The 24,901-nt window shown below is 39.7% G+C and overlaps 1 protein-coding gene across 8 annotated transcripts in view; it reads left to right on the top strand.

Annotated features, from left to right (window-relative positions):
• LTBP1 (latent transforming growth factor beta binding protein 1) overlaps positions 1-24,901 on the top strand; it is a 461,939-nt gene that overhangs the window by 140,585 nt on the left and 296,453 nt on the right. For 7 of the 8 annotated variants that reach the window (XM_055400890.2, XM_055400894.2, XM_088841548.1 and 4 more), the window contains exon 4: positions 17,281-17,450. In XM_055400890.2, the coding sequence (XP_055256865.2) occupies positions 17,281-17,450 (170 nt within the window). The remainder of the gene's footprint in view (positions 1-17,280; positions 17,451-24,901) is intronic. The other variant, XM_055400891.2, reaches the window with a different exon arrangement.

Raw genomic sequence — 24,901 nt, 5'->3', positions numbered from 1 at the left:
AGACAATTTGTTGTTGATCTGTCCAACAGGAAATTCTGAAGGAAGTTCTTCAGGCTCAAGGGAAATGACACCAGATGGAACTGAGCATAATAGTGTGGGGTTTTATAACATAAGTAGATATAAAATTCTTACATTTTAATATATATTGTGGATGCTGTAGAAATCTTAAGGCTAATGAGATCTGTGAAACTATCAGTGTTCTTGCAAGAAAAACAAGAATTTTATGGTGTTTTGTAGCTTTTAGTTTTTAAAAAATGTGTAGGTCATTTGTTAAATTATTGTCATAGGATTGTTTGGGAGGAAGAACTTAGATAATGTGAGAATCAGATTGTAAGAGAAAAGGAAGTATTGGTGGTAGTGGCTGTAGATCAACCACATATTGACAGGACCAGAAGTATTGATAGATGCAAGGGCAAAGAAAATTTTTACAAAATTATTTTCTGTATGTTCTGAGAGACCCTTCTCTTACAGTAACTCTGATGGGGTAGATGGGTTAGGGATGAAGAGAAGAAGTAGGGATGAAGGGGAAGAGAAAGCCATTGATAACTCACTCTTAGTAGAAACAATGGCCAGAATCTAGATGATCTAGAATTAGGTCACTTATAGAATCCATAGGTGACTAGGTGATCAAACCTTTCCTGAAGGAGTTTTGGTGTAAAAAAGTATCTTGCTGAAATGTATCCAACATAGTCTCCAAACTTTTGGATTGCACAACTGGTATCAGCAAACATGTCTTCCGTATGTACCCTACATATGTAGCCCATGAACTATTGAGCTAATACATCATGATGTTATAAAACAGTGTAAACAGGAGAGAAAAAGGAAGAGAAGTACAAAGAAACAAAAGTAGGAAAAGTTCTAATACTATTGGATCACAGTGTTAATGTTTTGTACCCTTTGAGATGGTATCTAGTTTGAAGACCTCTGCAATGAGAATACAGTACCAGGATGTACTTGGAATGACTGTTTTGACTTATCTGTCTATATTTCTATTTAGGGAGTATATACAAAATTTTAGACAACTGGAGTTTCATGTCTTTAAAAATTATGTACAGCTGTAAAATTCAATCTTGTTTTTCAGCTTTACTATTATTCCTCCCAACTTGAACCATACTACACCCCTTCATGGATAACCTAATAGTCTAGTGAATAAGCTACACTAATTTTCCCATATCCATATAGTCATTTATAGCTCTTTATTGCTTCATAAATAGGGACATAGTATATGAATGTTTCTGCATCTTGATTTTATAACTTAAAATAGGTTGTAGAAAATCCTCCAACATAGAGAAAACTCATTTTTAATGGTTACATAATGTTCCATGTTGTAAATGTGCTGACTTATTGAACTATTCTTCTATTGGCCATTCAACTTATTTTCAGTATGCTTACTTTTTTTTTTTGCTGTTGTAAACAATGATTCAGTAAACGTGTTAAGTATATGTATCCTTATGTATTGGGATTTATTTCTTTAAAGTATAAAGGATGTGATTATTAGGTCATTGGATGTCTTGAATTTGTTTTTCTAGATTGACCTCCAAAGTCTTAGAACTCATATTTCTACCATTGATGCCAGAGAGTATTCTTCTCCCATTTTGTGTCCATGTCAGCCATAGTTCCATTTTTTCCTCTCACATTTTGGTGATTTGAAAAAGTCTTGGGTACAAAATGCAGTTTTAAGTTTGCATTACTGGTGAGGCAGGGCATCTAATCAGTCTTCTGAATTTTCTCTTCAGGGAATTCTATGTTCATGTCCTTTGTCCATTTTCTTACTGGATTTTATTCCCGTTGATTTACCATTTGCTGTGCTGTTAATTTATAAGAGACCTTGGCATCTCATTCCCTTATTTCTCTGTGCATTGCAGGTATCTTTTCTGATCTCTTATATAATTATTAACGTTATTTATGATGTCTCTTTACACATAAGCCAATTTCTGTTTTCTGAGGTCAACGTAATTTTTCCCAAAGTTAAATTTGAATTATCTGCTTAGAAATTCCAATGCAAAATATGGCAGCTGCTGTGAGAGCAAAGTTCTCCTAGTGTATACAGGAGCTGAGGTGGCCGTGCTTTTCACCATGTTCTCCGGATCAGCCTGCCATCCAGGGGCTTAACTGGGCACACACCCAACCAAGGCTTGTTATGAGCCCATTGCCCTGCTATGTGAATATCCAACAGGGCAAGATTTACTTGATTGCATTTTACTGTCTCTCCTATAGTTTTGTTCTCATTTTGCTTCAGACTTCTTGTGAAATAGGCTGTGTTTTTTCACTAGGTGATATTGGCTGTAGGAAAACATCATTTCCAGCAGTGTGGATCTTGCAGGTCCTGTAGGGCAGTGGATATTTTATTTCAGCTGGATCAGACTCTGAAAGAGGAATGGAACAGATGTTTGAATTTGGTTAAATGCTTTCAATATTTATTACTTAGGTGACCTAGTTTAGCAGCAATTGTAATAGAAAAAAAAGCAAGGCCATTTGGGAAAAACAGAGTTTATTGCGTTCACCTTAAAAATAAAAAAACTTTCCCCTTTTTATTTAGCTTGAATGTGGGAATAAAGCCCTGAGAGATTCTCTTCCCCCTTTGAACAGATATTTATGTGTATACTGCATTAAAAGTGGTTTCCCATATGAAATATTTGTTGATATGACCAGAGAACAGTCTTGCAGCTACAGTTCTTGATGTGCTTATAACTGGGTTTCAGAGCTGAGGAACTTTGAGGTCGTCTCAGAGCTTTACACCTTATAAATGAGGGAACAGACTTAGAGGAATTTAATCCATGCCTCTCAGAGATTCAGTGGCACAGGCAGAAGGATAATTTGAATTTCCAAAATCTGATCCAGTGTTTTTCCTTTCTCCATCTTGAGTGCTGTGGGTGCCATGTCCTGGAGGAATGAGCACTTGTATCTTTGTTCCATTATATCCATCTTTGACTCTCTAGATGCCTGTCTCAGAGCTCAGTATAAGGAAGGTTCTGGCTAGGAAGTGGAAAGATTGTGGAAGAACAGCTTGTTTGACATGTTCCCACGCTTGTTTCTATTCTTCCAGGTTTACAGGTAACGAGAAGGGAGAGTGTAGTGTTAACATCCCAACCCTAAAGCCATGGATGTCTCTTGTAGCTGCCACTGGGGTCCATGATGGAGAGCCAGCTCAAAATTCATGTAGATACAAGAGCTCTAACAATGCTGTGGGAGAAGAATTTGGAGAATGAGCAAAGTTAGGTATGAAAGGCTTTCCAGACAAGTGGATATTTATTTCCCACATCTGGCCCACCAGACTTTAATTCCTTGCAGTGTTGTAAGATGTGGGTCACTGGAGAATGTAACATTATGGCAGCTGAGGCTGAAATCTCATCCTGTGGTGTATGGAGCAGCTACCAAAGTAAAGCAGGAGGGGGAAAAATTGAAGTGATAACGCGGGGGATTAGATGCATATACCTGATTATTACTCTGAATTACATCTTAAGCAGCAGGCTGAAAGGAGATGAAAACATTTGGAATTGACCGAGATGAACAAGACTTACATTTTTATCGTCCAGAGATACTGAAGAATGGGGAATAGGAAGCATAAAAAACCTGCCTTTTGCTTACCTCTTCCACTGTTTTTGTAACTTTTTTATTTTGGGGTTTGTAAGAAATCTGGGGTCTTTTAGTTTTAAGGAAATTGTGGTAGATATAACTAAATCGGCCATTTTAACCTTTCTAAGTTTATAAGTCATTGGCCTTAATTACATTCATGTTGTTGTGCAGCCAGCACCTCTGTTCTTCTAAAACTTTCATCACTGCAAACAGAAGCGCTCTGCCTATTAAATTATACAGCTCCACCTCCCTCCCACTTTTTTTGGTAACCTCTATTCTACCTTTGTCTCTCTACGTTTGCCTGTTCTATGAACCTCATTTAAGTGGAATCATACAGAATTTGTCCTTTTGTATCTGACTTATTTCACTTCCCATTATGTTTCCCAGGTTCTTCTAGGCTACAGCATGTATCAGAACTTCATACCTTTTTATGGTTGAGTAATATTTCATTGTGTGTATCTCACATTTTGTTTATTCTTCTGTCAAAGGACATTCTTTGGGTTGTTTCTACCTTTTGCCTATTATGAATGATGCTGCAGTGAACATTGATGTGTAAGTATGTGTTTGAGTCTCTGTTTTCAGTTCGTTTTGGGCATGTACTTGGGAGTGGAATTGCTGGACTGTCTGATGATTCTGGCTGTAGCTTTTTGAGGAACTGCCAAACTATATTCCAGAGTGGCTGTGGTGCTGGATTCCTTCACTTTATTGGAAACTGGTGGAGGTCTCTTAGTTGTAGGTGTAACTGTACAGATAACTGACCTCAGGGGTGCTGAATGGGACTGTAAATTCCAAATGCAATATTTACATATAACCAGAGTCTTTTTTTAATAAACTTTTTTTTTTTTTAAATAAATACTGCGTTTAACTGTTCATTTGAGCAGTCTCCGAATAAGAACTCTGATTTTACCAGAGGGGTGAAATCCAGTATTTTGTTGTCCTTGCTGGTGCAGGGGAGTGAAAGAAATCTGACACCCTTGGGTGCGCATCAGGTGTTGTGCCGGGTATTTTCCTATATTTAAGGAGAATTCCATTTCATGTTGTCTTTCACTTTGTGAGTTAGGTATCATTCCCCTTCTATTGCAATGAGAAAATTGAGATAATTCTTCCCTTCCTTCCCTTGGCAGGTGGTAGAGTTAGAATTTGGTTCCTAGAATTTGATGAAAAAGCTTTGCAGTTGACACTTCCTCAGTAGCATAGAAGCCCTTAATTGTTGTTTACATTTTGCATTTTTCTTGGATTATATTTAGTTAGATTTACTCTGGCCTCTCTTAGTTTAGATAAATAGGATATGGCTGTAATTGCTTTTAAATTTGTGTTCAGGGGTGCTCAGTCCCAAGTAACCAAATGTAGCAGCTCATTTTTGACAAAACTAAGGACTTTGGTTATTAACAATATTTCCTTCCATGGTGACTTGCTAAATAAATCATCAAAACCTTGAACTGAATAAGTATAGTCATCTGTGCGTTTCAGGGGTTTTGAGCAGTTACCTCATCCATTGTGGATAGGATATCTGCCTTATTAGTGTGTAGCTTTGAGACTTAGAAGAAAAGTGGGGATGAACATTGTTGGAACTTTTTGTATTTTTTTTCTCTCCTGCCGTTTGTTTCTTTTGTTTCTTTTTGTAAATACTAGGTAATATTGCTACCTAACACATAAGTAATGTTTTCAACTTTTTTCTCCCAGTTTTATTGATTCCCACCCCCCCCAACTTTTCAAAGTACTTGTAAATCGATGATCTAATTTGAACAGGTTTAAAAAATTAGAGAAGATAATTTCATAGACTTGTATTTTGTAAACCCTTTTTTTTAATGGTTTAAACACACAGAAACAGAGAGAACAGAATGAAGAAACCTCAAAGTACCATTTTATCAGTTCAGAGCTGGTTGTGTTCTTCTGTACTCTGCCTACTTTTCTTCTTCTCCCTGATTATTTGAAGTCACTCTGTAAATATTTTTAGCATATATCTGTAAAAGATAAGGGCTCTTAACACATCCCCCCCCAAGACCTTTATCCCACCGAAAGATAATTAATAAAAATTATCATTAAGAATCCAAGTAAATGTCCCTCAGTGTTTCATAAGTTTTTTTTATGGCTTGTTAGTTTAGTTTGGAATTAAAAAGATGTTCATTGTGAGGACAGTGTATGTGTCTTACATATTTTGATCTGTGCGTCCCTCTTCCCTCTCTCTCTATTTCCTTGAAATCTCTTCATTGAACTGTGATTTTGCTGACTGTGATGCTGGGAAATTAACATGTATCCTGCCCCTTGAATTTGCTGTAAGTGGTGTGTAGGTCTAGGGGCTTGATAACATTCAGGTTTGATTTTTGGTAGGACTGCTTCCTAAGTGGCAATGTGCTCTTCCATCAGGGGGCATGCTATCTCTTTTTGTGATGTCAGCGATCATTGATTATTGCCTACACTTCTGTAGGGGTAGCAAATATGGTGTTTTAATTCTATCCGTTTTCTGCTAGAAAAACTTTGCAAACCAGCTTTCTTTTCTTCAGTTTGCTTGAGGTTCAGTTTGTATAGTAAAAGTAGCGAGGTAAAAGTAAAAAAAAAAAAAGTAGCAAGTAAAAGTATTGAGCTTCTTCAGAGGAACAAAGCCAATTGCATATGTGCATATATGAGGGGGTGTGTGTGTATACTATATATAATGAGGTTATTTTAAGAAATTTGTTCATGTTGTTTTGGAGGCTGGCAAGTCCAGATTTGAAGTGAGGGCTGACAGAGACCCAGGAGAACCAATGGTGCAGGTAAAGTTAGAATGTAGTCTGCTGCAGAATTCCTTCTTAGTTGGAAAGGCTATCATACGAGGTTCACCAACATGATGGAGGGCAATCTGGTTACTCAGAGACCACCAAGATAAATGTTAATTTCATCCAAAAATACCCTCCAAGTTGAAACATAAAATTAACCATCACATGAGGATATAATGCTAGTTGTTGACCAGTTTTCAAATGAATTGATTAACATTTTCCAGTGGTGACTTAGTTTTTTAATGCATGGATACATTTAAACATGTTTCAAATAATTCAGTCCATTCCAGTTATTCTTTGGCTAATGGAGGCTTCTTCAGATTGCTTCATTAGATCTTTTGACCTTCTCTCTCATTTCTAATATTGGTAACTTGTCTTCCTCTCTTTTTATCAATCTAGCCAGAGATTTGTCAGTTTTACTGATCTTCTCAAGCAGCTTTTATTGACTCCCCGTTCCCAATTTCATTGATTTCTGCTCTGATTTTTATTTCATTTCTTTTTATTTTGGGTTTTATTTTCATTTTTGCTGATTTCTTTATTTGGATGTTAAGGTCATTGATTTGAGACCTCTCTCGTACTGTAGATATTTAGTACAAATTTACTCCTTAGTATAGTGGTTTAGCTGCTGCTGCTGCTGCGTCACTTCAGTCGTGTCCGACTCTGTGTGACCCCATAGACGGAAGCCCACTAGGCTCCCCCATCCCTGGGATTCTCCAGGCAAGAACACTGGAGTGGGTTGCCATTTCCTTCTCCAATGTGTGAAAGTGAAAAGTGAAAGTGAAGTCGCTCAGTCGTGTCCGACCCTTAGCGACCCCATGGACTTCAGCATCCCATAAATTTGGATAGGTTGTGTTTTTGTTTTCATTCAGTTCAAAATAATTTTTATTTCCTCTTTGATTTTGTCTTTGATCCACTGATTATTTTGGAGTTTGGTTTGTGAAAGTCAGCTGGGTTAAGCTAGTTGGTGGAGCTGTTGAACTTTTCTGTATCCTTACTGACTTTCTGTGTATTTGTTCTGTCAATTGAAAGGTAGTGAATCCACAGTTAAAACTAAAAGTTTCATCTGTTTCTCATGACCTTTTTTAAGTTTTTGCTTTACATATTTTGAAGCTCTGTTATCAGGTTCACAATTGTTTAGGATTCTTGTGTCCTCTTGATGAATTGACCCTTATCTTTATGAAATGCTTTTTATCCTTGAAAATATTCTTTGCTCTGAAATCTACTTTGCCTGTTACTAACATTGCTACTGCACCTTTTTTTTTTCCTGATTCATGTTAACCTATTGCCTCTCTTTTTCATCCTTTTGTTTTTAACCCATTTGTGTCTTTATATTTATTTTTTTTTTTAATTTTATTTTTTAATTTTTCTTAAAATTTATTTTATTGGAGGCAAATTACCTTACATTAATATATTGGTTGGTTTTGCCATACATTGACATGAATCCGCCCCGGGTGTACATGTGCTCTCCCTCCCGAACCCCCCTCCCACCTCCCTCCTCCCCATATCCTCCCTCCATGTCATCCCCGTGCACCAGCCCCAAGCATCCTGCATCATGCGTCGAACCTGGACTGGTCACTTATGATAATATACATGCTACAATGCCGTTCTCCCCAATCATCCCACCTTCACCCTCTCCCGCAGAGTCCCAAAGACTGTTCTATGCACCTATGGACACCTTATCTTCGACAAAGGAGGCAAGAATATAAAATGGACAAAAGACAGTCTCTTTAACAAGTGGTGCTGGGAAAACTGGTCAGCCACTTGTACAAGAATGAAATTAGAACACTTCCTAACACCATACACCAAAATAAACTCAAAATGGATTAGAGAGCTAAATGTAAGACCAGATACTATAAAACTCCTAGAGGAGAACGTAGGCAAAACACTCTCTGACGTAAATCACAGCAGGATCCTCCAAGACCCACCTCCCAGAATATTGGAAATAAAAGCGAAAATAAACAAATGGGACCTAATTAAAATTAAAAGCTTCTGCACAGCAAAGGAAACTCTAAGCAAGGTGAAAAGACAGCCTTCAGAATGGGAGAAAATAATAGCAAATGAAGCAACTGATAAAGGATTAATCTCCAAAATATACAAGCAGCTCCATTTGTGTCTTTATATTTAAAATGGAATTGTTGTAAGCTGTATGTCCGAGAACTGCGTCTTTTTATCCAGTCTGACAACCTCTGATGTTTCATTGAATGTAGACCATTTCTATTTTTTAAGCACTTAATTGCAGTTCATTTCATTAAAAAATTTTTTAAATTGTAGTTTAATTTTAATTGATTTACCACTTCATTTTTTAAATTGTCTCCCAAGTGTTATGATTATTAGACATCCTAAGAGGAGACCTTGCTCACTCTGCTTCTTGGAGTCTCTTCATTACAGCTCTTTTTATTATTGTCCCCTCTCCTTAGGAACTTGGGATTAGAGGGTTGGAGAATTCCTTGAATGTTCTCATGTAGCAATCAAGTCCCAAAGACTCTCCTAACCAGGGCTGTTCCAGGACACGGAACAGGCCAGCGTCTAGCCCATGCGATCAGACGAGAGGCTTCAGTGGGAAGTGTGAGGGCTGTGAGGGGAGAGCAGCGTGGAGAGGTGGCGCTCCCAGCACTGAGGCTTTCTTCGTCATCATCCCAGGGGATTCATGTCTGGCCCTAGATGTGTCTGACCTTCTTGGCCTAACCAAAGCCATACAGTCGATGGGACTCACCTCCCTCAGAAAGCACTTCAGTGACTGTCCAGCTGTTACATGTCTTCATGGCACAGCCTCATCCCAATGCTAGGCAGTTTAATAAAGGGTTTTCTCCAGTCACATTCTATACTGTTCCTTTGAGGTGTTCTAATGAAAATGACCTTTTTCTTGGCCACCCCAGTGATGTTCTAGCACTCCTTGTCAGGAGTGCTAGACAAGCCATCCCAGCAACTTGAGTATAGGGCCATCTTCCTGTCTTAATGGGGCTTCCAAAAGGCACAGGAGGAGGCTGTATGTTTTTTATACATTTCTTTACTGTCACATCTAATGTCATAGGAGAAGGCAATGGCACCCAACTCCAGTACTCTTGCCTGGAAAATCCCATGGGCAGAGGAGCCTGGTAGGCTGCAGTCCATGGGGTTGCTAAGAGTCAGACACGACTGAGTGACTTCACTTCCACTCTTCACTTTCATGCATTGGAGAAGGAAATGGCAACCCACTCCGTTGTTCTTGCCTGGAGAATCCCAGGGATGGGGGAGCCTGGTGGGCTGCCATCTATGGGGTCACACAGAGTCAGACATGACTGAAGTGACTTAGCAGCAGCAGCAGCTAATGTCATTAGATCATTATGTACCTGACTGCATCATTTCTGTGGACAGCTTCATTGCTACCCACAGAGGTTCTTTTCTCAGGTGTCCATTATACCTGTTTTGTGATAATAGCTCATGGTTACAGCAGTGTTTCTCAGCTTCAGAACTGTTAATATGGTTAGCCAGATAATTCTTTCTTATGAAGACTGTCCTGTACATGGTTGGATGTTTAGTAGTATCCCAGGCTTCTACCCATAAGCTGTAAGCACCTTACCTCCCAGTCCTGATAATTACAGATGCCTCCTCTTGGTTGAGAGGTAGAATCACCCCCAGTTAAGAACCACTGATAAAAAGAAAATTGGTTCCACTTGGTTGCGTTTACTGTGTTTATTCATGGCCCCCAAAGTTCCCTTAATGTCCCTGTCTTTTCCACCCCACCCCCAATATCTACCTTCTTTCATTGTATTTTTTCAATCTTTTTCATCTCATTTGAAATCTAAGACTCTCCTAGTCTATTCCCTGCATAGATGTTTTCAGTGTAATCTTCACTTTGCTCCTGTTCTCACCACTGTGTTTGCTTGTTTCATTTTCCTTTGGCCATGTTTGTTCTGGCATGCTCCAGCCCTGACTTACTGTTACTGGAAGTCTGTGCTGTCTGTGCAGTCTTTTAGTCTCATCAGCAGCCTTTTACCTCCTCTTTTTTTTTGGTTTGGATAGATAATTTCCTATGAATGGGGCTACTGACAACAAACACTTGTCTCCTCTTACCTGTGTGTGTGTGAGAAAGAGAGAAGCTACCTTGCAACCTCTTCCTGAAGGTTTATTTGTCTTTGTCCATCTCTATGTGCATATTGTCCTTGAACGTTGCCGGAAAGAGCCTTTCTCCATCAAATCATAGCTCACATTTCTCATTTACTTTGGTGCTTTCTGTTTTTTGAAGAGCATTCACCCACGCTTCTGAGAAGCTTGGAACACAACCAGGGCACATATATAGCATGAATTTTGTGACGAGAAGCAGGCGCTAAAAGACTGGAGATGACTTCTCTGTGGCAGCAGTTTCTTCTCCCGATTTTTTTTTTTTCCTTTCATCCTGGTGATAAACCTGAGTGCCTTAACCGTAGGGGAAAGAGTTCACTTCCGTCAGAATCCGCCTTCTGGGGGAAACATTATATGGCCTGTTGGAGGCTCCCTTCTGTGAGGTCCCCAGCTCTTAAGTGAAAAGGGGCTTGGGCTTTGCCAGACCCTCCCACCCACTCCACAGGTCAAATAATGGATTTAGTGGAAATGTGGAAAAATTTAGTCCATTCTTAGGCCAAAAATTGCCACTATGAAGGCAGAAGTGTAAACAGTGTGTGACTAATCCTTTCTTTTAAGGAAAGAAGTTTTATGTAATTGTTTCCCTTCTGCTCACAAAGATACAGAGGTTTCCACAGATTCAGGTCTTCAGATGCCTGGCTGTACCCCTAACTTCTGGCCTACTTTTCTCCTTTCCGAGTGTCACTAGTACAGCACCTACCAAGTAGGACCCCATGCAGTCTCACTCCTGTCACCACTGTTGATAAAGTAACACTGCCGAGGGGGCTGGCGACCTACAACCCAATCCAGAGGCCTTTGACTAATTGATTATTTCCCTGCTTTTTTTTTTGCAGCAGTTTTCAGGTGGTTCTCTTTACCTTCCACCTAGAAACTTTTCTTTTGCTTGTCATTTCTGCATCTGTGTTACTCTTGTTTTTATCTCCTCCTGGTTTTTTTCTTCCCATTTTCTCTTTATGTCCCTACCACTAAGTGTGGCTATCCTCCAAGATGGTAGTTCCATAGTTTTTCTTTCTGCCTTTGAATGAATTGGCCCCTCTTAGAAATCACTGTTCCTAAACCCAGAGGCTTTCTGTATCTTCTCCCCAGAGAGCCACCCCACATTTCTATCTCCCAAATGAACATAATTTTCTTCTTTGCACACGGGCCCTTTTTCCTGACCACCTTGACTCCGCAGATCTCTTTGCCTTTACTTTTCTTCTTGTACTTGAGCCAGAAATACCTGTCCAGTCAACCAGGCTGGAAACCTTCATCTTCACTTGCCTCCTTTTCCTTTTGTTTCTCTTCCCTACCTTAATTTAATCCTCAAGCCCTATTACTCCTTCTGGTAGTAACCTCTGGCCAGTTGGAGATTTATCCCCTTTAGATGTCGTCTAAAAACTTCTTGCCATAGGAGATGAAGAGTCAGCATACTCATTTCACCTCTTGCTCCGCGCCCTTCCTCTCAAAAGAGTTGTGTACTTTTCAGAGTTTCACTGTCTCCTGCAGCCTCTGTTTCCTCTTCTGTCATCCGCATCACTTAAGGTTGTTAGTGTTCTCTCCTGACCCTACATTTGGTAAGATGAGGGCAGTGACTCTGCTAATTTTCCCTTCACTTCTCCTCTTCCTCTTCCAGAATCTGCCAACCTCCTCCAGCTAAACATGTGCATTTATATCACCTAAGTTGGATACATGAGTTGTTTTCTGCAATATTGTCTGTGGGTGTTCCACTCAAGGCAAAGTGGAGTATAGGATGCTTAGGTTGCTCCCTCTGTGTGTGTCCATTGTGCTTTTTGAAGGAGTGTGTTCCTAGCATCAAGTGGGTATGGATTCTCCCTGTTTCCATTCTATCAATTGCATATATATAGGATCAAGTTTCTCCAACATCTCAATCATGTTTTCCATTCTCATGACTCCCCGTCTCCCTCCTAGGATTATTCTCCTAAAGTTCCCTGTCCTCCTGGTTGCCTGGAAATCTTCCTTTTATGGAGAAACATGGGAAACTAGTCTTGAAGCTAGGGGATCTCCAAACACCAGAATGAGAGGGCCTTACTCTGGGGGAGTAAATTTTGTGGTTTATACCACACAGTTCCATTCGTTTAGAGAAGACGACTCATCTTTTTCCCTGATGGGGGTAGAAGCCCGACTTTGGCCGTTTCTTTGCTAGAACTGGGGAGAATGGCTGCTTTCATATGTAGCCTTTTTAGTGAAGACACCAGTGTTCAGCCCTACTTTTCATTGTCACCCTGTGCTTTACTTGGTTTGAGTATCCAGAACCTGCCCATGGTCTCCTGGGAAGATGGCTTCCTCTGAGCCTGTACTCATGGTGTGATTTTTAGACCAGCGTCTTTAAGCTGCCTTGTGACCTGTTAGGAGTCAGGAAGTCATGACATCAATGTGGTGGTTCAAGACTGGCATTTAAAAGAATTAGAGGATATTTGTGTCATTTGCATCATAAGGAAAGATACTGTTTTATAATATTTATAATACTTAGCTATATTAAAAAACATATCTATGAATGTATGTTGTATCTCCATGTAAAATGTTCTTCTTATTGTCAGTTGAGATAAAAGAAGTTAAAATACTTAGGCATAGCTTCTCCTTCCTGCTACAACAGTCAACATTTCTCAGTCTGCCTTGATCCCTTACAGGTTTGCTGAAATGTTTCCTGTGTGTTGAATGAACGATGTGAAACATTTTTAATATCTTTGGTCAGTACCTGTGCGACACATTAGAGAAGATGCTGGAGCCGAGACCCCGAGCTCTCCATCTCTGTCAAATGTGAATTTCTTACTTGTGAGACTGAGTTGATATCTTGGGGAGGCCAGTGTCTTAAGGAAGGAGGAACACTGAGGGCTTGGGACAGTAGATGTTTGTCAGAAGAGTGTTTCAGTGACGAATGTGGCTGTCCTATTGATTCATAGCCAAATGTCAACTCTGGATTTCTTGTTTTATTCCTTACCTATAACTTTTAGGGCTTTTTTTGCAGGAAGGGAAAATATATGGGTGCCCCAAATACATTTTGAACCAGAGGTCCTCTAGTTTTCATTTTCGCCTAATTTCTTTAAACATTTTTGCCTTTCCCTTGAATTTTGTATACTGCTATGAGAAATCTGATTTTCATTAGTGATTGTTGAGTTGTTGTTGTCTTTTTAATGTAAAGGAATGAGGGAAGAGAGGAGAAAACTCCCAACTGAAAGGAGATTTTTTTTCTTCCCAAAGCAATGGTCATACTTTGCCAACAAAGGTCCATCTAGTCAAAGCTATGGTTTTTCCAGTAGTCAAGTATGGATGTGAGAGTTAGACTATAAAGAAAGCTGAGTGCTGAAGAATTGATGCTTTTGAACTGTGGTGTTGGAGAAGACTCTTGAGAGTCCCTTGGACTACAAGGAAATCCAAACAGTCCATCCCAAAGGAAATCAGTCCTGAGTGTTCATTGGAAGGACTGATGCTGAAGCTTCAGCTTCAATACTTTGGCCATCTGATGTGAAGAACTGACTCATTTGAAAACACCCTCATGTTAGGAAAGATCAAAGGTGGGAGGAGAAGGGGACGACAGAGGATGAGATGGTTGGATGGCGTCACCAACTAGATGGACATGAGTTTGAGCAAGCTCCGTGAGTTGGTGTTGGACAGGGAAGCCCGGCATGCTGCAGTCCATGGGGTCGCAAAGAGCTGGGCATGACTGAGCGACAGAACTGAATGTGTGTGTGTGTGTATGTATATATGTATTTGGAAGGCTGAGAGATGGTCCAAAGAGGCCATAACTGTGAAGGGTGAAATTAGAGGAAAAGATAGATGCCAGCCATGAAGGAGAAAATGAGAAGAGAGAGTAAAATGGTGATTTCACTTACCGTCTGTTAGTGGAATGACTGAGAGGACAGTGGCCTTGACTTGCCCCCACGTGGTGTCACTTCTTGTGGCTTGGGTTCTTCATGAGGCTATGAGATGAAATGGCCTGTCTGTTCATAAGGCTGTGTGTCTTTATGAGCACAAGTATTTGTTTACATCCTCACATTGGAGGAAAGTGAAGGATATGGAAGGTGAGGAAGCACAGCTCCACATAGTTTCATATTTGCAATGTGTTTGTCACTCACAGGATTGCTATAATATAGGAAGATCTAATACCATTACCAGTATATTACCCGTTTCCTTTGATTAGTGGTGGCTGAGATTTGCTATTCAAGTTCTAGACCTGGTGTAGCTCTCTTATTTGTTTATTGCCTTCCTGTTATGTTAGGGGAAAGCAGCCTCTACACACATGTACGTTCAGCTCATTTATTGCTAACTCTCACTTCCATGATTCAGAGGGGAGAGAAAGGGAGGACATCACCTTAGAAGGCAGAGCCCATGGTCTCCTTGGCAGTGGTCAGAGCAGGAATTAGTTATTCCATTTCTAAGGTCTCTTGGAATGCTGGGCTGTCCTCCTCTGAATGGGAGTCAGGTCTGTACATCTCTCAGCAGGTCCCAGCAGTATAATGATGAGGTTGACAGCATGGCTGGGGAGTGAGTTTCCCCTGAGATGAAAAAGAGGACTTTTCCTTTCGACAAGACCAATGGAGTTGCCTTGTGGTTCTTATCAGTCACCACCAGATGTGTCCAGCTGTTCCACTTTCTACTTCATCCCAGTCAAGCATACTTAAAGTTCAAATCAACACTTACATCATCAAAACAAAAGTGTTTACAATGTTAAGCCTTAGGCTTTTAGTAACTTAAGGCATTTGTCTGGTGACAAAGGGAATGTCCTTCCATGGCATTAAGTCTGGGAAAATCCAGGCACAAGATGTATTTTCCTAGGCTCTCCTGGGACCACAGGGTTGAAAGTAACAGACTTAGATCACTGACTGGCTGAGAGGGAGGCACCCTTAATCCCAGTCTCTCTTGTTCCTTTGTCCCATGGGTGCCTTGTCTCACAGAAGAGCTCACCCACCCCAACTGGAATGAATCCAAAAGGCTGGATTTATTCAAGGCTCTGCTACTGCTTTTGATGAGACACGGGGGGTGTTTTTGGTGGCTTCATGATTTATCATTCGTACTCACCAGTTGTGTCATTTCTTTGTCTTGTTCATATAATCCCTCATTAGGGCCAGTCTTTCGGCTTTTCCTGGCATGTTATTAGTTTATAACCCAGTCAACCTTTTTCCCAACTTATGGTAGTTTGGAAATATTCAGTTCAAATGACTTTAACAAGTCACAATTGATAAAATTCAAGACCACACTAGAGAGAAGGTTTCCTTCCAAAGTCTCGGTTTGCTGTTCAAATGCTCTGTCCCAACAATTTTAATAGCAAGTTTGCATTTTCTGGAATTAATTGGTATATCTTTATATTTTCCATTGTTTGTCTTAGCGAATGATTTCAGTCCTTCATGGAATGATTAAATCTGGATGAAGGCTTATTTTAAAGTATACAGTACCTGCAGCAGTAGAGAACTGTCATAGAAGACAAAAAGGTTCACCCAGGAGGGTGAAAACACAGTAATTATGTTCAGGAGTCCTCAGAGGTATTTTTTTTTTAACTGGAATACAATTGCTTTACAGTGTTGTTAGTTTCTGCTGTGCTCATGCTTAGTCACTCAGTTGTGTCTGACTCTTTGTGACCCATGGATTGTAGCCCACCAGGCTTCTCTGTCCATGGGATTGTCCAGACAAGAATACTGGAGTGGCTTGCCATTCCCTTCTCTAGGGGATCTTCCCAACCCAGGGATTGAACCTGTGTCTCCTGCATTGACAGGTGGATTCTTCACCACTGAGCCACCTGGGAAGCCAGTTTATGCTGTTCAATGAAGTGAATCAGTTGTGTGTGTGTGTGAGAAGGCAGTGGCACCCCACTCCAGTACTCTTGCCTGGAAGATCCCATGGATGGAGGAGCCTGTAGGCTGCAGTCCGTGGGGTCGCTAAGGGTCGGACACGACTGAGCGATTTCACTTTCACTTTTCACTTTCATGCATTGGTGAAGGAAATGGCAACCCACTCCAGTGTTCTTGCGTGGAGAATCCCAGGGACGGGGGAGCCTGGTAGGAGGCTGTCTATGGGGTCACACAGAGTCGGACACGACTCAAGTGACTTAGCAGCAGCAGCATATATCTATATCTATATATATGTATATTCTCAGATGTTGACTCATGTCATTGATGAAATTATAAGATTTTCATATATTGTTATTGGAGAAGGAAATGGCAACCTACTCCAATATTCTTACCTGGGACATCCCAGGGACAGCCCTAACAGGCTATAGTCCATGGGGTCACTAAAGAGTCAGACACGTCTTAGGGACTAAATGGTAGCATAAGTTGTTATTCTTACTGTTCTTAAGGACTATTAAATATGGTATATATTATATATTATAGTAAATATTATGTTTAATATATATTATATAATATACTTAACATAAACTGTATTAATTTAATGTATTAAATATTTATAAATATATGCTTATTTGGCTGTACTAGGTCTTAGTTGAGGCATGTGGGGTCTTTAGTTGAGGCATGTGAGATCTTTAGTTGAGGCACATGGAATCTAGTTTCCTGACCAGGGATCTAACCCAGGCCCCTGCATTGGGAACTCGGAGTCTTAGCCACTGGACCACCAACGAAGTCCTGGGAGCTGTACTTTTTAAATACTTTGATAAACTCCGTCAGTGATGGCCTGTCTGTCCTTATCCTTCTTGACTAAACAGACAGACAGGACCCCCTTTCTGCTGGAGGTCAGCGATTAGTTCTTTATATGCCATGACTACAGTTTTGAAGAAAAATGTTAGCCTGGCATGGCATTTTTATGCCCCTTTCCAAGTTTAACTGGTTTCTTGTTCCTTCGTTCTTAGTTGACTTTTAAAAGTCTGTTATTAATTTCCTTATCCTTTGTTTCTTCGCAGGATGACACCCCTTTCTTCACAGAATGTGATCATACATCATGGCCAGACCCAGGAATACGTGCTCAAGCCCACGCACTTCACCGCCCAGAAGGTGATTTCTGGAGAGCAGTCCACTGAAGGTTCGTTCCCTTTAAGATTCGGGCAGGATCACGTGGCAGCACCTTTTCAGTGTGAGTATGTCCTGTGAATCATCTCTCTAAGTTGCAGTGTCACAGTTTGGAAACACTTTGCTCTGTGTAGATGGCTTTAATGTGTCACAGAAGATAAAATTCGAGAATTGTTTTTTGAAAAACCCATGCTGGTTCCTAAAACAATCAGACAGCAAGACAGTTGCCCTCTTCAGAGGAAAGGCAGAAAAATCTGGAGTGACCCACCTGTTAATCTGTTTCTGCAAAGTGGTTCCATTTCCGTAATATACTTGCTCTTAATTTTCTGTATAGTTGTACGGCTGACACGTTTACATTGATAAAATATTTTCCTTGGTGAGTTAGCCAGGATTTGTTCCTTGTAAGATGTCTGCAGTGTCCTGAGTTTCTCTGAGGTTCACCTACAGTGGGTGTGTTTATGTTAGGAGGGCCACGTTTTTATTATATCGATTAGGCGGTGTGGCAGGTTTTACCGAGTCTGTGAAGAGCTGGTGTATCACTGGCCAGCGTGGTTAATATCTCACTGTGGGGGTAGTCAGGGACAAGCCCTGGCGCAAAGGGTAGGGAATGGATGATTTGTGGTTTAGGTATTACAGAGTGTCTGCTGGCAGCATCTGGAGAAAATGTTCTTCAGTGAGGTGGCAGACTGTTCAAAGGGGAGAGTTGGATGCTCGCGCCTTCCAGCAGCTTCCTGCTCTGTCTCATGTTGACAGATGGCCTGCGCCATAAGTAATGAAAGAGAATGCCAGTTGTGAGGTTGAAAAGGATGGTCTTTCACCACCTAGGGTAGTGTGGAGAGCTGAGAGAATTCTTACTACTGTTTGGCACTTCAGAAGACTGTGTTTCTACAGACTTGACTCCCAAGGCCCACCCCCACCTTCCAGAATAGGTCAGTTAACAAAAAGAGTAGCTAATATAAGGTGTGTACATTACACTTTTCATCTTTTGAGAAAATTGTGCTCTTGAGTTGAGGCTGGACCCCAGAGCAATGGTTTGAGGTGATCTATTGGGATGATGAGGGAAGAATGGAGAAATTGTATAGATCATCTCCTTGCCCTTTAGGCAAGATAACTTCCAAGTTATATTTGCAAAACAGTAGATGTATCCATCTTGTTTTTAAAGATCCTTTGATATCAGTGCTTGATAGCTTGTTTTGTAGAGGTCTTCCTGAGTATATAATACTTTTCTAATCTCAATCTAAAAAATCAAAAAGAGCTACAACTTACTTTCTTGGAGCTTTAGGTAGATTGTATTTTGTAGAGGCTCTCCAAATTAGAATGTAATGGGAAGAGGTTTTAAAACTTACTATCAAACTGATTAAAGAATTCTGAATTTCATGAAGGTGTCAAGAAAATATGCTTTGAGAATCTCTTCTGGGAGTTTGTGATGGACAGGGAGGCCCGGCGTGCTGCGATTCATGGGGTCGCAAAGAGTCGGACATGACTGAGTGACTGAACTGATATTAAGGCTGGAGACTAGACTGTGATTTGGGTTGGTTATTGATTATTACTGAGATGAAAATTCACACTGTGTGTATATATATATGTGTGTGTGAGTGTGTTTATATATATTTTAAACTCAAACCTTTGTTGAACTATGTTTTGGGAGATGAAATTACATTTTAGGAGAATGTTGGAGATGAAATAACATTTTAAGAGACTGTGAACTATCCATAAATGTCCCACTGATCATGTTTTTAAATGTAGTTTCTCCATAGTGGGGAGCTAGTTAAGTAATTTAGACTGGCATCACTCAAGAACTCAAGATCACTCTTGAGTTCTCTCTCAAACCCATCAAAAGTTGGTGTTCAAAAAGAGGCCAAGGAACTAAATCAAACAGATAGGTATATAGGATGGACCATGTGAGAGATGTGGCTATTTTCAGTGGAGACCAGAGCTCTACTGAGAGCCGGAGGGCTAATCAAAGTTTTAAAAAGAGATAACTTGGAAGGACTATTAAGGACACTAAAATACCAAAATTGAGTGAGAACAACAGTAAGAAGATTAAAACTAGAATCCAGGAGGTAAAAGTTGTATCAGTAGAAGGACCTAAAGGTATGGATGCCCTACATCCAGCTGTACAGTAGGTATATGGTTTGCCCCCCAGGCAAAAGGCAGAAATGTTTAATCACTTCACTTTAATCTTTATGAGTGAGTGAGTGAAGTCGCTCAGTAGTGTCTGACTCTTTGTGATCCCATGGACTGTAGCCCACCAGGCTCCTCCGTTCATGGGATTCTCCAGGCAATAGTACTGGAGTGGATTGCCATTTCCTTCTCCAGGGGATCTTTCCGACCCAAGGATCGAACCCGGCTCTCCCGCATTGTAGACAGACGCTTTACCATCTGAGCCACCAGGGAAGTCTTTAATTTTTAATCCTTAGTCTTTAATCTTTATAAAAGGGATCAAATGCAAACAGATTTGCTTTTTATACTGAAGGATTTGAAGGTCCAACAGAGAGTAGATAATTCTGACTCTGGAAAAGCAAAGGTAATACAATCAGGTGGGCATGCTCTATCTTGGGATGAAAATGAGGGCTTAGTGTGTCATAACAGTCCACTGCTGGTGCTTTTGAGAAGCAGGGAGGACTAGAGAAAACATTAAGAACAAGAACAAATGTGTCCCCCTTTAAAAGAGATATATATATATATATATATTTTTTTTTAAAGGTAGCCTGCAGTAACTTGTTACCATTTGGTATAATATTGATAATTTATATACAGATGTTCATAGTAGCATTATTCATAATAGCCAGAGTGTGAACATTACCAAAATATTCATCAGCTGATAGTGGACAAACAAATGTACTATATCCTACCATTGGTTGTTCAGCCATTAAAAGGAATGTGACACATGCCACAACAGTTGTTCAATAAGGATGTGAACCTAGAGCTCGAAGCATAAGTGACTTAATCAGCTTATCATAAGAGGAGGCAGCAACCCTGCAAGAGCAAGTGAATAAAGATTTGCTGTTGCTATTTGATGAGGGAGAAGGGAGTTGGTCAGAATAGGAGGGAAAGGTTGAAGAGGTATGTGATCAGTTTAGTAAAGCAAAATGTGTTTTAAGTGTTTGTGACTCCGGGTAGAATAGCCTAGGCTGGGAAACACAGACTGTCAAATTGCTAGGAGGAATCAATACTTTACTGGAATCTTTTAAAGTTTTGATGATATAACTCACCATCCTCTCCAGTGTCTGCATGTTGCTTTTCCTATTTTGATCTAATTCATTTACCAGTTTTTCTGGGTCACTTCCTGATAACTTTACTTCCTGGATTGAGTGTTCTCTGGTTACTGGATCTCTCTAGTGATAAATTAATAATAGTGCTTCTCTTTATTCATTGATCTTAATAGAGCTTAATTTGCATGAGTATCATCTAGAGCAGAAGTCTGCAGACTTTTTCTTAAAGGACCTGATAATATTTTAGGCACTGGGAGCTAATATGCAAATTGAGGATGTTGTATATAAGTACCTGGGCTCCCTTGGTGGTTCAATGGTAAAGAATCCGCCTGCCAAAGTAGGAGATGTGGGTACCATCCCTGGATTGGGAAGATCCCCTGAGGAAGGAAATGGCACCCCAGGAGTCTTGCCTGGGAAATCCCATGGACAGAGGAACCTGGCGGGCTACATTCCATGGAGTCACAAAAGAGTCAGACACAACCTAAAGTAACTAAACAACAACAATATAGGTACTTATGTAACTATTTAAAATGTAGACATTTAACATGTAAAAATCCATGGAGGCTGAACAACACGCTGCTGAACAACGAACAAATCATAGAAGAAATCAAAAGAGAAATCAAAATATGCATAGAAATGAATGAAAATGAAAACACAACAACCCAAAACCTCTGGGACACTGTAAAAGCAGTGCTAAGGGGGAAGTTCATAGCAATACAGGCACACCTCAAGAAACAAGAAAAAAGTCAACTAAATAACCTAACTCTACATCTAAAGCAACTAGAAAAGGAAGAAATGAAGAACCCCAGGCTCAGTAGAAGGAAAGAAATTGTAAAAATTAGGGCAGAGATAAATGCAAAAGAAACAAAAGAGACTATAGCAAAAATCAACAAAGCCAAAAGCTGGTTCTTTGAGAAGGTAAATAAAATTGACAAACCACTAGCCAGACTTATCAAGAAACAAAGGGAGAAGAACCAAATCAATAAAATTAGAAATGAAAATGGAGAGATCACAACTGACAACACAGAAATACAAAGGATTATTAGAGAATACTATCAGGAATTATATGGCAATAAAATGAATAACCTGGAAGAAATGGACAAATTCCTAGAAAAATACAACTTTCCAAAACTGAACCAGGAAGAAATAAAAAATCTGAACAGACCCATCACAAGCACGGAAATTGAAACTGTGATCAAAAATCTCCCAGCAAACAAAAGCCCAGGTCCAGACGGCTTCACAGCTGAATTCTACCAAAAATTTAGAGAAGAGCTAACACCTATTCTACTCAAACTCTTCCAGAAAATTGCTGAGGAAGGGAAACTTCCAAACTCATTCTATGAGGCCACCATCACCCTAATCCCAAAACCTGGTAAAGACCCCACAAAAAAAGAAAACTACAGGCCAATATCACTGATGAACATAGATGCAAAAATCCTTAACAAAATTCTAGCAATCAGAATCCAACAATGCATTAAGAAGATCATACATCATGACCAAGTGGGCTTTATCCCAGGAATGCAAGGATTCTTCAATATCCGCAAATCAGTCAACGTAATACACCACATTAACAAACTGAAAAATAAAAATCATATGATTATCTCAATAGATGCAGAGAAAGCCTTCGACAAAATTCAACATCCATTTATGATAAAAACCCTCCAGAAAGTGGGAATAGGAGGGACATATCTCAACATAATAAAAGCTATATATGACAAACCCACAGCAAACATTATCCTCAATGGTGAAAAACTGAAAGCATTTCCCCTAAAGTCAGGAACAAGACAAGGGTGCCCACTCTCACCACTACTATTCAACATAGTTCTGGAAGTTTTGGCTACAGCAATCAGAGCAGAAAAAGACATAAAAGGAATACAAATTGGAAAAGAAGAAGTAAAACTTTCACTGTTCGCTGATGACATGATCCTCTACACAGAAAACCCTAGAGACTCTACCAGAAAACTACTAGAGCTAATCAATGAATACAGTAACGTTGCAGGATATAAAATCAACACACAGAAATCCCTTGCATTCCTATACACTAATAATGAGAAAATAGAAAGAGAAATTAAGGAAACTATTGCAACGAAAAGAATTAAATACTTAGGAATATATCTACCTAAAGAAACAAAAGACTTGTACATAGAAAACTATAAAACACTACTGAAAGCAATCAAAGAGGACACTAATAGATGGAGAAATATACCATGTTCATGGATTGGAAGAATAAATATTGTAAAAATGAGTATACTACCCAAAGTAATTTATACATTCAGTGCAATCCCTATCAAGCTACCAAAGATATTTTTCACAGAATTAGAACAAATAATCCCACAATTTGTATGGAAATACAAAAAACCTCGAATAGCCAAAGCAATCTTGAGGAAGAAAAATGGAACTGGGGGAATTAACCTGCCGGACTTCAGGCTCTACTACAAAGCTACAGTCATCAAGACAGTATGGTACTGGCATAAAGACAGAAATATAGATCAATGGAACAAAATAGAAAGCCCAGAGATAAATCCACGCATCTATGGACACCTCATCTTTGACTAAGGAGGCAAGAATATAAAATGGAGAAAAGACAGTCTCTTTAACAAGTGGTGCTGGGAAAACTGGTCAGCCACTTGTAAAAGAATGAAACTAGAACACTTCCTAACACCATACACCAAAATAAACTCAAAATGGATTAGAGAGCTAAATGTAAGACCAGAAACTATAAAACTCCTAGAGGAGAACGTAGGCAAAACACTCTCTGACATAAATCACAGCAGGATCCCCCATGACCCACCTCCCAGAATATTGGAAATAAAAGCAAAAATAAACAAATGGGACCTAATTAAAATCAAAAGCTTCTGCACAGCAAAGGAAACTATAAGTAAGGTGAAAAGACAGCCTTCAGAATGGGAGAAAATAATAGCAAATGAAGCAACTGATAAAGGATTAATCTCCAAATTATACAAGCAGCTCCTGCAGCTCAATTCCAGAAAAATAAATGACCCAATCAAAAAATGGGCCAAAGAACTAAACAGACATTTCTCCAAAGAAGACATAAAGATGGCTAACAAACACATGAAAAAATGCTCAACATCCCTCATAATCAGAGAGATGCAAATCAAAACCACAATGAGATACCATTTCACACCAGTCAGAATGGCTGCTATCCAAAAGTCTACATGCAATAAATGCTGGAGAGGATGTGAAGAGAAAGGAACCCTCTTACACTGTTGGTGGGAATGCAAACTACTACAGCCACTATGGAGAACAGTATGGAGATTCCTCAAAAAATTGGAAATAGAACTGCCATATGATCCAGCAATTGCACTCCTGGGCATACACACCAAGGAAACCAGAATTGAAAGAGACACGTGTACTCCAATGTTCATTGCAGCACTGTTTATAATAGCCAGGACATGGAAGCAACCTAGATGTCCATCTGCAGACGAATGGATAAGAAAGCTTTGGTACATATACACAATGGAGTATTATTCAGCCATTAAAAAGAATACATTTGAATCAGTTCTAATGAGGTGGATGAAACTGGAGCCTATTATACAGAGTGAAGTAAGCCAGAAAGAAAAACACCAATACAGTATACTAACACATATATATGGAATTTAGAAAGATGCAAATGATAACCCTGTATACGAGACAGCAAAAGAGACACTGATGTATAGAACAATCTTTGGGACTCTGTGGGAGAGGGTGAGGGTGGGATGATTTGGGAGAATGGCATTGAAACACGTATGTTGTCATATGTGAAACGAATCACTAGTTCAGGGTCAATGCATATTATAGGATGCTCGGGGCTGGCATGCGGGGATGACCCAGAGGGAGGATAAAGGGAGGAGGGAGGTGGGAGTGGGGTTCAGGAGGGGGAACTTATGTAAACCTGGGGCAAATTCATATCAATGTATGGCAAAACCAACCAATATAATATTGTAAAATAATTTGCCTCCAATAAAAAATAAATTAATTACCTAAAAAAAAATAAAATAAAATAAAACCTAGGCAATATAACCCTCCCCCAAAAAATAAAAAACATGTAAAAATCCTTAGCTGTTTTTTTTTTTTTTTTAAGTCAGGTAGCTGGCTGGGTTTGGCCCATGGACCGTAGTTTGCCAACTACCATGGGGAATGACCATTTATGGGTAGAGAGTTTCTTTTGGGCTGATGGAAATGTTCTGGAATTAAATGATTATGATGGTTGCACAAACTGTGACTATGGTAAACCCATGTTATGTTAAAAATAACTTGAAAATTCTTAGTTATTTGCAAGTAAATAATTCTAAAAGCTTCA

This window comes from Moschus berezovskii, chromosome 11, assembly GCF_049115385.1.
Source record: "Moschus berezovskii isolate FMDL1 chromosome 11, NW_MosBer_1.0, whole genome shotgun sequence".
In the NCBI taxonomy this organism is placed as follows: Eukaryota; Metazoa; Chordata; class Mammalia; order Artiodactyla; family Moschidae; genus Moschus; species Moschus berezovskii.
This window is presented reverse-complemented; position numbering and strand designations above follow the sequence as displayed.